At 35.6% G+C, this 12,610-nt stretch overlaps 1 protein-coding gene across 4 annotated transcripts in view; it reads right to left on the reverse strand.

Moving 5' to 3' along the window:
- CRB1 (crumbs family member 1, photoreceptor morphogenesis associated) overlaps positions 1 to 12,610 on the reverse strand; it is a 214,579-nt gene that overhangs the window by 136,055 nt on the left and 65,914 nt on the right. For 3 of the 4 annotated variants that reach the window (XM_011995686.1, XM_011995671.1, XM_011995664.1), the window contains exons 3-5: positions 10,936 to 11,131; positions 7,905 to 8,044; positions 1,463 to 1,645 (exon numbers count right to left, since the gene is read on the reverse strand). In XM_011995686.1, coding sequence (XP_011851076.1) covers positions 1,463 to 1,645; positions 7,905 to 8,044; positions 10,936 to 11,131 — 519 coding nt within the window. The remainder of the gene's footprint in view (positions 1 to 1,462; positions 1,646 to 7,904; positions 8,045 to 10,935; positions 11,132 to 12,610) is intronic. The other variant, XM_011995678.1, reaches the window with a different exon arrangement.

The following is a 12,610-nucleotide window of genomic DNA, read 5'->3' on the forward strand; positions in this document are numbered from 1 at the left end:
TTCTACTGCCTATCCTGTTTAGATCTGCAGATTCAAGGGGTCACCCATTTCCTTTTATTTGATGAGGCAATATTAGCAATTTTCTTTGGCTTTGACAGAATCACCCCTTTATGACCCTAAAACCAGTATTTTAAAAATAGTTTATAATGCTTCACCTTATTCCAAGAAAAATATAAAGTAGCTGACAAAAATGCATACACCAGACTAAAATCAAATAATTTAGAAACAAATTTTTGAAAAGGGGCAATAGTAAGAAAGAGAAACAGGAAATTTAAATATCCCCAGAGGTGAGGTAAATACACAAACATATTTCAGAAAGACCTGTATGTTTGCAGATCTCATATTTATTTCTAGCAGCTTATATAGTTGGGAAATACGATATATTACAAGATTTGTTTTATGCATTTAATCAGTTTAGTCATATCAAGATTTATTTGGATGCATTTTCAAAACTAGGGTAGGAAGTATGCATGATAGAATTTGTTCAGGGTAAATACCACTTTGCTGATTGACACCTGAGGGAATTTTTTCCTGTATGTTCTCCTTGAAAGGTCAGTGAATAAGGAAGTAAACATTTTCTTTATCGACCGTGCAGCAAACACTGCCACAAATCAAAGATCATTAAACTTCAAAACTGAAACATTGAAAGAGAATCCTAACTGTAAATAGACCACTGCCTTCTTTTCTTATTTCTCATGTACTTTTCTGAGAAATCCTGAACAACAACTGAAATATTTTCCAGAGGCATCACTTAATCTATTGAGAAAGAAACATGATAGAAATCTAGATTGTAATTAGTTTTCTCAGTGGTATCAATGCAATTGGGGGTAAATTGCTAGCCATTAATGAATTGGAGACTGCCTCAAAAATTCTGAAAATTTTCAGAACGGGAAGGAGACACATACAAAACTGTTCAATGGAAAACAGACATGCATACTTCCTCGGGGTTTTAGGTAAGAAACTTGTACAAAAAAAAAAAAAAAAAAAAAAAAAGAGAGAGTAATTTAAATTTGATATATGGAATGACTTCAGCTATAGAATAGTTGAGGAAGATTACTTGAGACTAGGTCATTTTTCCCAGTGTAAATATAAGCACAGTAAGTTTTTTAGCAAATTTGAATAACATAAAATTTAACAGCATTATCAAATTTGATAGCATAAAAATTTCAACATTTTCTGTGTATAAAGTAAAGAACTTGAGATGCACTCCAATTCCCAGCATAACATATAAAAATGTCACCCCTTTCATACCTCTTTTATCCCTGTTTTTAATATTTCTCTCGTGATTTGAGGAATTCTGACATGTGAAACAAGATACTTTTCATGCCCACAAGGGGGACCCTTTGCACCATAGCAACGGAGTTTACACAGCACAGATCCTGCTAATACCCCAGTTGGTTAAATCCATGGTCTGCCATAAAATGCCAGAAAGTCAAGTCATATCCCATCTCCTTGGCCTCACCTGTGAATCCAGGCTGACAGATACAGACATAACCTGAGGCTTCATGGTAGCTGAAAGTAGAAGGCAGTCCAGTGATGTGTCCATATTGTTTCTCTGAGGACAACTCCACACATTCCCCATCAGACTGGCAGGGGTTACTATTGCATTCATTGATATCGATCTCACACTGGGCACCTGTGTATCCTGTAGGATAAAAATTCAGAGAAGCTGCTAAGTCAAAGGTGTTGAATCATAGAGCATCTGCCTGAAAGGAGGCTGACTGCTATACTGGCATTGATTTAACAAGTTGATGTGCCTGCCCTCAAGGAGTTGGTAAGGGGAATCTGATAAGATTAGGCTTATGTGGAAACAAGTACTAGTAGCAGTAAAATCACTTAAAAATTTTTGACCAAAAAATTTTAAAGAAAAATTTGATTAATAAGACCTGAAATAAAATGGGATGTCAGGATAACCTGGATTTAACCTGAACATTTTAATGAAAGGCTCCAATTTTTCAAATATTCTTCATTTGTGAAATTGTATTTTAAAATATTTTAAGAGAATAGCTGAAAAGTCAGCAAATATCCCCAAAACCAAACTAAATTATCTTAAAACTCAAAGGAAAGGTAAATCCTTATTTCCTAACACTCAATGAAACAGAATAATAGGTTGTTTTAAATTTGCATGGACTTAGCTGGATTATTTTATTAGGACCAGGAATAAGAACAGTAAAACATAAATGATTTGTCACTTTATAGATAATTAAAATATTAAATATCAATGAAAGTTCTCCACTTGAACTTTTTCTTTGCTTTTACAAATATGGGCAACTGTAAGAACATATACAGTTTTAGTGTATCTGAATGTTTTAACATAACCGGAACCATATTATATGCATTCTTTTTTTTTTTTTTTGAGACGGAGTCTTGCTCTGTCGCCCAGGCTGGAGTGCAGTGGCCGGATCTCAGCTCACTGCAAGCTCCACCTCCCCGGTTCACGGCATTCTCCTGCCTCAGCCTCCCGAGTAGCTGGGTCTACAGGCACCCGCCACCTCGCCCGGCTAGATTTTTTTTTTTGTATTTTTAGTAGAGATGGGGTTTCACCGTGTTAGCCAGGATGATCTTGATCTCCTGACCTCGTGATCCACCCGTCTCGGCCTCCCAAAGTGCTGGGATTACAGGCTTGAGCCACCGCGCCCGGCCTATATGCATTCTTTAGCAACTTGCTTTATTCACTCCCTTGCACAGTCTACCAGTGTTAGTAATATAGATCTAACTCATAATTTTTAACCACTGCCAAGTATTTCAGAATATAGATGTGTCATACCTTAACCATTGTCTTACAGTTTAACCTTTGTTTTATGTACATTTTTGCTATTGCAATGTTGCAATGAATATCATTATACATGGCTGTTTGTGTAAGTGTTTGAGTATAACCCTAGAGTTTATGCCTAGAGGTGGAATTTCTGGGTCATAATTTATGTACATTTTTAATTTTAATAAAAACTGCCAAACATCTCTAATTTAGTTGTACCACTTGCACAACCAGCAGTGGATGATTGTGAATGTGGCTCCAAATGTTTGCCAATGTTTTCTATCACCAAATACAAAAATTTTCACCAGTTGGTTGGATAGAATATAGTATCTCACTGTTATTTTGGTTTACATTTTCCCAGTTAATATTGAGCTGAACATTTTTTTTTTTTTTACCATTTCATTTTTTTTTCCTGTTTTTTCATTAGGCTGTTTTTCATATTGATTTATAAGAGTATTTATATATTGTGTATAGCGCAAGCCCCAAAATGTAAATTTAGTGGGATGCAAATATAACACTGATGGTCGACAGGATAACATCAACTGTTTTGTAACATGGTAAGAGAAAAGTATAAAGTTTTTTAAAATTTATATTTATTGATTGATATATTTTTAAGACGGATTCTCACTGTATTGTCCAGGGCGGAGAGCACTGGTGTGATCTTGGCTCACTGCAGCCTCCGCCTGCCGGGTTCAGGTGATTCTCCTGCTTCAGCCTCCCAAGTAGCTGGGATTACAGGCGCGTGCCACCAAGCCCGGCTAATTTTTGCATGTTTAGTAGAGAGACGAGGTTTCACCATGTTGGCCAGGCTGGTCTTCCTGACTTCAGGTGATCCACCTGCCTCTGCCTCCCAAAGTGCTAGGATTACAGGCGTGAGCCACTGCGCCAGTCCTGATGTTTTTAAAGAAACACAATTCAACTTCACAGTCGCCTAAGGGCTTTTGCAATATCATTTAACTCTGCTGAGAAATGTTTTGGAAACAGAATTTACATTCGAGAATTATAAAACTTGTAAACTAAATCATAGTATATCTTGTCTTTAAATTCATTCAACAACTTCCCCTTTCACATAGAATGGAATTCAACATCCTTAATATAACTTTAAAAACTCCCTGCATTCCCACAGTCTTTGTGATGTTTTTCTCTCTTCTAGAAAACTCTCCTTCAAGTGTTTACTTGGCTAACTCTTACTCAGTTTTCAGACGTCATCTTGTATTACTTTCTCAGAATAACTTTCCATCATGGACAGAGATAAATAAGATTCCCTTACTTTCTCTCGTGCCACCCAACTCTTTTCTTTCATTGCTCCTTTCATAATTTTAAATTATATATTTATTTGTGTGTATGGTTTCCTCCCTCAGCAGGCTGTGTGCTTCACAAAACAGAGACTGTGTTCATTTTATTTACCACTCCAATACTGAGCAACATGTAAGTGGTAGACCTTCAGTCACTAGTACTACTCAAAGATTGAAAATAACAATTCAGATTATAATCCTAGTTTAACACATAAACCAGGGAATTGACTATTAAAAGCAAATAATGAGATTATAATATGATTGCTCATTTTGTATTAATAATTTTAATAAACACCTAAATGAGATCATATGTTAAATCATAACCACAACATAAATTCTGCAGCTCAACAGTGTAATACATTTTTTACAAAAAGACCCTTGGGGCCTTTCTCAACAATCTGAAGAAGAAACTTAGAGTCAAAAAGTTCTTAAAAAAAAAAAAAAAGGAAACTAAAAGAACATGTCAGATCCAGACCCAACAATCCTTTATATTGACCACCCCAACAAAGACCATTCAGAGTCTCTTAAACTTGAATGTCTACTTTTTGAATACTATTATTTCATACTTAAGGTTCTTCAAATACATTAAATAACAGTTTCTACAATAAGTTTTTATTAATTGGTATTTGTTGTGCCACAGTGGACTTATTGAAGAAAGGCTGGACTATTTTCAATTTCCTTCTCCTTCTGACTCGAGACACACATAAACCAGGTTAGGGAGGAATTTAGAATCATCATAAATCCTTTTTTTGCTTTTCCGGCTCATGCATTATCTCATTCCAATCGTGAACATTAGGAAGGTTCTGATTTATAGTCTTGCCAGTCCTGTCCCCACCCCTGAGGCTCTGTGGGGATTTTATTTGCTGCTCTCTTTAACCATGTATATAAATAGACTCCTTCAGTCAAGACTATATTCAATAGTTTTAACAAGCTTTTCTGTAAAACTCTGAACAAAGAAACAATATGATACTGAGTCACATCCCCGGGGTAATATATTATGTTTGTTTGTTAACAATTTCAATCACATCTGGGCATCAGGAAATCTTTTAAGCTAAGCATTTAAGGTGACTGACACTTCTTGTAATTATTAATTACTTCTGAAATGAGGACCCTAGGCAATTATAGCAGTGGATTCTCGCCATTGTGTTCTGTGGCAGTGGAGTCATGATCTGAAGAAACGGTCTCCTTTTCTAGAGTAGTTTGTAGTGTTAACTTTTATCTTTGTATACAACAGCAAGATAGGTTGCAAAGGTATTCAGGATATTCTATCTAGGCAATATTACCATCCGTGCAGTAATCCAGGGCAGAAATCCAGAGGCAAAACTGTCCTAAACCTGTGCCCTTTTCTTACTCCCCACATCATTTCCACCTCCTATGTGACTCTCAGGGCTATCCCCCCACCCTTCAACCACTATTCTGTTAGTTCTAGCAAACAGACTTATCTCTTCAAACTACTGAAGAATCTTCTCCCTAGATTTCCCTGCCTTTAGTTTTATTTTCTTCTATCATCCGCCACGAAGCCAGGGAACACTTTTGAAATTAACAAAGCAGATTTTGTTACTTCTCTGTCCCATAGTTGGCAGCGCAGATATGCAGCTTTGTGATCTGGCTTCAGTCCAGCTTCCCGGTTCCATTTCTCTACCTCCAGCCCTACACAGTCCAGCATTTTTGCAATCACTCAAAGTTCCACAATTGGACATGCTCTTTGCTTTTTTTTCTCTTTTTTTCTCCTTTTTTTTTTTTTTTTTTTTTTTAGATGAAGTCTCACTCTATCGCCCTCAAGTGCAGGCTGGAGTGCAGTGACACTATCTTGGCTCACCGCAACCTCCTCTGCCTCCTGGGTTCAAGCGATTCTCCTGCCTTAGCCCCCTGAGTAGCTGGGACTACAGGTGTGCACCACCACACCCGGCTAATTTTTTTTCCTTCTTTTTGTACTTTTCGTAGAGATGGGGTTTCACCATGTTGACCAGGCTGGACTCAAACTCCTGATCTCAAGTGATCTGCCTGCTTCGGCCTCCCAAAGTGCTGGTATTACAGGTGTGAGCCAAAGCACCCAGCCAGATGTGCTCTTTTCTGCATGTGCCTGCCACCTTTCTTGCTTCTTTCTTTCTTCTTCTCCTTCTGTTCTTCATTTCTTAAATAAGTAATGGACTACACAACTTTCTAATTTTGATATTCATTTAACTTTTATTTAGTGCTTACTATGCTCCAGGATAAGCCAGGAGTTTTATATACATTACTGGATTTATCTCTGAAACAACTCTATCCTGTGGATATTATAAATTAGGAAACTGAGGCTCAGAGCAGTAATTTGTCCAAAGTCACACAGCTACTGAGTACATTTATGGAACTTGCTCAGCCATCTTTAGCTTATCTAAAATTGTGCCTCTTTGAGCAAGCTATCCTTGTACTTCTTTTCTATTCATTTTTACAGAATTTATTATAGCCACTTATTGTACCAAAAATTGTACTATATACGTTTTGACATATGTCTCCCTACTAGGATTTAGGCTCCTTGGAGGAAGGCACGGTACCTTTTTTATTCCCAGATCACTATTGTTTTAGCCACTGAAATTCATGTGGCTTAAATGCTTGAATCCATGAATGAATGGAACATGTACTAGTTGGGTTTCTTGAGGTAGAAGTTCTTAACTGCCTGACCATTACAAACTCCCACCCTCATACATAATATCCACCTTGTGGTATAGAACTTGCAATATAGTTGCCCTTTCTTGAGTGCTTAATATGTGCCAGGCTCTATTTTTATAATTTTACTTTTCATAATAATACTACAAGTAAAATATTTTTATCCCTCTTTTGCAGATGAGGAACTTAAAGATTGAGAGGAACACTTATTCTATGTTTTATTCTATTTTTAGTTTTTTAAGCTTTTAAACTTTTTACTAAAAATTAAAACCCAAACACACACCATAGTGTAGACCTACATGGAGTCAGGATCATCAATATCACTGTCTTCCACCTCCATATCTTGTCCCACTGAAATATCTTCAGCAGAAATAACACACATGGAGCTGTCATCTCCTACGATAACAGTGCCTTCTTTTGGAATACTTCCTGAGGGACCGCCACAATCCCATGGATAGTGAGTGATGCTACAATGTTATGACAGCCATGACATCACTCGGTAGTAGGACTTGTTCAGCTCCATTGTAATCTTACAGGACCACGGTTGTATATGCAGTCCATCATTGACCAGAATGTTGTTATGTAATGCAAAGCTGTATGTCAGGCAGTTTGTTTCCCAAAATAAGCATCAATATTTGCCTGTGGCCTGTAATGTAACACAAATGTTACGTACTGTTTTCTATTGATTCTTTTATCACCTCTACACTCAAGTCTAATTATCCTCTATATGTGAACTTTAGTTATGGTTTATAGATAATTAACTTTTTATTGTATTAACAAATGTAACTGGTTACATTACAAATGCCTAAGAGAGTAAAAGTTCCTAATAGTTTAACATTATTTCATTGGTTTCTATATATTCCTGCCATATAAAAGAATATCTTGGAAAAAGAGACAGCATCTTCCAGTGAATTTTTATCCATGAAGATCATGCTGAATTTCATCTTTTCATTGATTTTCTTCCCCTCTGTTCCCCTAGAGGGTTATGATCATTGGGCAACTTGGTAACCTACTTTAGACAATATTTAGTATAGTGGTAAATATGTTTGAGCACTGAAGAATAAAACTAAATTAAACAATAATAGCTAGAAGAAATAATTGACTTAAAACATTTAACGAAAGTAATTTTTCGTTTCATTTGCTATAAGCGATATGTTTCTATTCTAAACAAATGAAAAGTAATTGGTGGAAGGTATTTTGTCACTTACCAGGCCAGCAGTGACAAGTGTAATTGTCAACACTGTCCTCACATGTAGCATTATTATGACAAGGTTTTGACCAACAAAGAGGCATCAGGGTCTCACAGTGTGTCCCTGTGAATCCACTACCCGTGCAGTTACAGCTATATCTGGAAAGTAATGAAATTTTCATGTCAACTCTTGGTCATATTGAGATAAGATATCTTTATACTGTTTCTTCATCTGTCCATCAACCCAAGACCCATGGCATAGTCTTACTACCTCAAAAACTCTGGGGAATTATCTATACAGGACTGAATGCATGATTATTTACTTATTAATGTCTTATCTTTTAAAAAATTTAGCTTCATGCTAATTTTTTAAAAGTACAGCTTCATGCAAATCATGACTATTCAGTTTCTCATTTATAAACTGAATATAGTACCTATGTTACAAGGTTATTGTGACAATTATGTATGTGTATAAAGAATAGACACATATCTGAAGGTACTAAATATAAAGAATCCCATGTATCTGAAGATACTAAATATGTTGCTACTAAATAGCACTTAATAAAATTGTTAACATGTTTTAAGGTGGTAGAGAATGATTTATACCATCATGGCACTCTGTTATACAGAGAGCCCATTAATAAGGTCTCATATGAAAAATGAAACCATAAATTATGAAAAACTCAAGAAAAGCCTTCATTAAATGAATTGTGACTTATGATGTTCTCTTATTTTTAGATTGCAAGAATATTTAAACCTTACTATTTCTAATTATTCACGGATTCACTGGAATTATCAAATAGCCCCAAAATACACATCTAATGAAGAAAGTTGTTGATTTTATTAAGAGGAGATGTTAATTTAGGTGAGGATCTCCTCAAGGATTTAGTATTGGAAAAAATGGATCTGCACACTCAGCTTAGGCAAAATGAGGATCTTGGGAAAAGAATATCTATGAATTTATAAGGCACATAGAGTCCTCTTCGCTATGGCTGTGTGTGTTTTTATCACCAACCAAATATTATAAGTGACTATAATCTTCATATGAAATCTATTTACTATTCCATTTGTTCAATTAAAAATACCTACTAAAAATCCAGTATAGGTAAAACATTAGTAACAAGAACCCTGTGGTCAAAGGGCTTGGCTGGCTGACTAATGGACCTCAGTTCATGGAATTAGAAGCTCCATTTGCATAATTCCTTTGGTCTTCAAGAAGTTCTTTTTTTCCCCCCCCGTATACCTCATAGCAAACATTTTAAATTTTTGTGTGAAAACAAAGTCAGGTTGTATTGGATCGATCTTATGACTATCATCTCAAAACTTAGGCAATAAGAGATAATGGCACAATAGGGAAACTATTCATGGATATTCAAGAGAGGGAATAAAAGATAGCAAAGTTTTAGCCTTGTTTTGTTTACATTTCCAAAGGAATCAAAACGTTGTGTCATTTCTGTCCTGATGCTTTTTGGAAACAGTGGAGTAGGGAGGGGTGAGCCTCCTTTTCCTCTGGAGGTCTTGTGTGGAAATTTCCATTGTGACCTGTCTGTCTCTGTGTTGGCCAGTTACCTGTCTCCAGGAATGTAGATTTACGCCCCTAGAGCATTATTGGGGTACAACTAAAAGTTAAAGACAAGACATGGAATGTAATTAAAAGTTGTATTTTATATTTTAAAAAGAATATACAACCACATTGTTCTATTTAAAATTTGAGGGCCAGGCACGGTGACTCAAGCCTGTAATCCCAACACTTTGGGAGGCCGAGGTGGGTGGATCACCTGTGGTCAGGAGTTCGAGACCAGTCTCGCCAACATGGTGAAACCCCATCTCTACTAAAAATACAAAAATTAGCCAGGCATGGTGGCGGGCATATGGAATACCAGCTACTCGGGAGGCTGAGGCAGGAGAATTGCTTGAACCGGGAGGCAGAGGTTGCAGTGAACCAAGATCACACCACTGCACTTCAGCCTGGGTGACAGAGCAAGAAAAAAAAAAAAAAAAGTCTATTATTTTGATTATTTTGTTGCAAATTTTTGAAGCATATGTGCCTTTTATTGCTCTTCTTTTAACTCTGATTCACTTTGAAATTAGATTTGGGATAAATCATGTCTTATTTACTAAATAAAGAAAAACTGGATTCTGGTCCTCCTTTTGCAAAGAATTAATTCTGTGAATTTGTGGGCGTCTTCTCATTTCCCTAAACTTTAGATTCCTTATTGTAATATGGAAACATTAATACTCATCTTGCCTTCCACTGAGCTGTTGAAGGATCAAACAAGATAATTTTAAGTGCTAATCTTTTTAAAAATTGTTATGCATTTGATAACTCAGTATCATGGCTTAAACAAGTGTTAGAAAGTTTTTCAGTGTTGTGGCTTAAGTAAGTATTAGAAAGTTCTTTTAAAAATGTTTTATATGAGCTCAATTACTGTTACACACATTTATTATATTCATCATATTGAGAGGTAATTTATTGCTGTTCTATTTTGCCTGAAAGCCAATGATAGACTTCAGTTTGAAGCAGAATCACATGGCTATTTCTCACCATTATGCTTTTTCAAAAATATTCACCCAATTCCCTGAACACGTGGAAATTAATTCAAGATATAAGTAATTAGATATCACTGCCCTTTCCAACATGGTCATGGTTTGTATAACATTTTTAAAGGATTTATTGTTGTCATCTGATTTATATCCTTGACATACAGAAACAACCTTATATACATATATATAATAATCTATAGTTTTGTTTTTGCACCTTTCCTATCTACAACAGGTTTATTTCATGCAATTGAAAAATTGGCAATTTTCCATAGGATAAGCAGTTTTAAACTATTACAAGAATTACTTGTAAAATCTTCCCTCTTGAGACAGATGGTTTCCAAGAATACCCTTTTTAGTGAAATCTGAATGTTTTCATTAGTTAAAGTATAAAGTTACCCCCCCAAATTTTAAGCCGAGAATGTGAGAGCTCTAAATCCACCAGAGTGGTAAAATAGTTCTTGGTCAGGGAGTTCTAAGGCAATCACCCAACGCCAGAGAAAATGTACCTGTTTTCTCCATCCACACACAGCCCTCCATGGAGACACGGTTGACTGGCACACTCATCAATGTTGAGTTCACAATGATCCCCTAGGAATCCAGGGGCACAGTCGCAGAAATAGGCCCCCAGAGCATCCTGACAAGTTGCACCATTTAAACAAGGCTGGGACCAACATTCATCAATTTCCAATTCACAGTTTATACCTTTTTAAAAAGTCAGCACAGAAAAAACAGAAAAAGTTTTAGCAAAGTGTTCACAATTCAGCAATTTGACAATGCTTTGTTTACCAGAGCACTTGTCAAATGTTCTGTTACCCAAAATAATTTCCCCCTTAATTGTAATTGATATTAACTTTTGGTGTGCTTGTGGGAAGTTGCACAAGGCAGAGCAGCTGTTACAAAGAATTATTGCATACAACAGCTTGTGGTGTTTAGTCAGTGAAAACAAATAAGTCATTTTTAGAACAAAGTTTATTGTTAACTGCACTTTTGTTGGAAGCCTAAAAGTGGCTGGTCAATGTTTTTCTATTATTTTTAAACACTTAATTTAGTAAAGCAGCAGAGAGAACAGTGGGTAAGAGCTCAGACTCCAAAGCCAGAGAGTTGGGTCGGGATCCTGGCACAGCCACTTATTAGCTGTATGACCTTGGGCAAGTTTCTCAGCCTTTCCATGTTTCAGCTTCCTCACGTTAAAAAGACAATAGTGGTAATTATCTCATAAGACTCTTAGTATAATTAAATGTGTTCAAAAGTACTTATAATAGTACCTGATACATACTATCTGCTAGAGAAAAAACACTTTTTTCGGCAAAAAAAATCTATTGTACTAATATAATGTGCAACTATTGATCTAAGTGCTCATTTTGCATAGACATTTTTATCTTAATTTTTCTTTTTGTAAAATACTGCCTTTAAAAAGATACAAAAATTGGTGACTTAATGTAATTAATGGCATCATTAGAAGCTGTTAACACTTCATTTTAAGGTAACGTTATATTAAAACAAACTGTACTTATCGTCCCAAAATTAGTAGGTAAGTATTATTTGCTAAACAAAATAAGTTTATGATTTTTACAGGTTGTAGCAGTATTTAAATAACAAACTATTTTATTAAATGTCCAAACAGTATTTGATATACAATAATCACATTTGCATACAGGTTTTAAAAGACACAAAAGGAGGAATATCCACACTTACCCATCTTTGTTTCTGTGTTTCTAATCCCAAATAATAAATTATATATTAAAATGATATTAAAAGATTTTCAAATAGCTCAGAAGTCAGTAGCAGTTTGATTTGTACCCATTTTTCTTGACAGAAAATGCAGCAGGATATTCTAACACCATCTATTATTCACAACTGTTACGAGATTCAACAAATACCCAACTTAAAAGAGAAGCCAGCATATTAAATTTGATTGTTTTTTGAAAAATAAAAAACTTAAACATTAAATTTATGTCCATAAAAATGGAAACTTTTGCAATAGCACTTGTTTCCAGGTAAATGGTTTGCTCTTTAACGCTTAGCTATTTCTTATGCAGTCTGTGAATGAGATTTTCCATGGCTGTTTTACTTGGCATAACTAAGGTCCTGGAAAAGTGGAAAGAACATAAATTTTTTAGATAGATCATGCAGGACTGAGCTCTGCTCTGTCACTACTAACAACGAGGCTGGATACAGTAA

This window comes from Mandrillus leucophaeus, unplaced genomic scaffold (genome assembly GCF_000951045.1).
Source record: "Mandrillus leucophaeus isolate KB7577 unplaced genomic scaffold, Mleu.le_1.0 Scaffold1132, whole genome shotgun sequence".
Classification (NCBI taxonomy): domain Eukaryota; kingdom Metazoa; phylum Chordata; class Mammalia; order Primates; family Cercopithecidae; genus Mandrillus; species Mandrillus leucophaeus.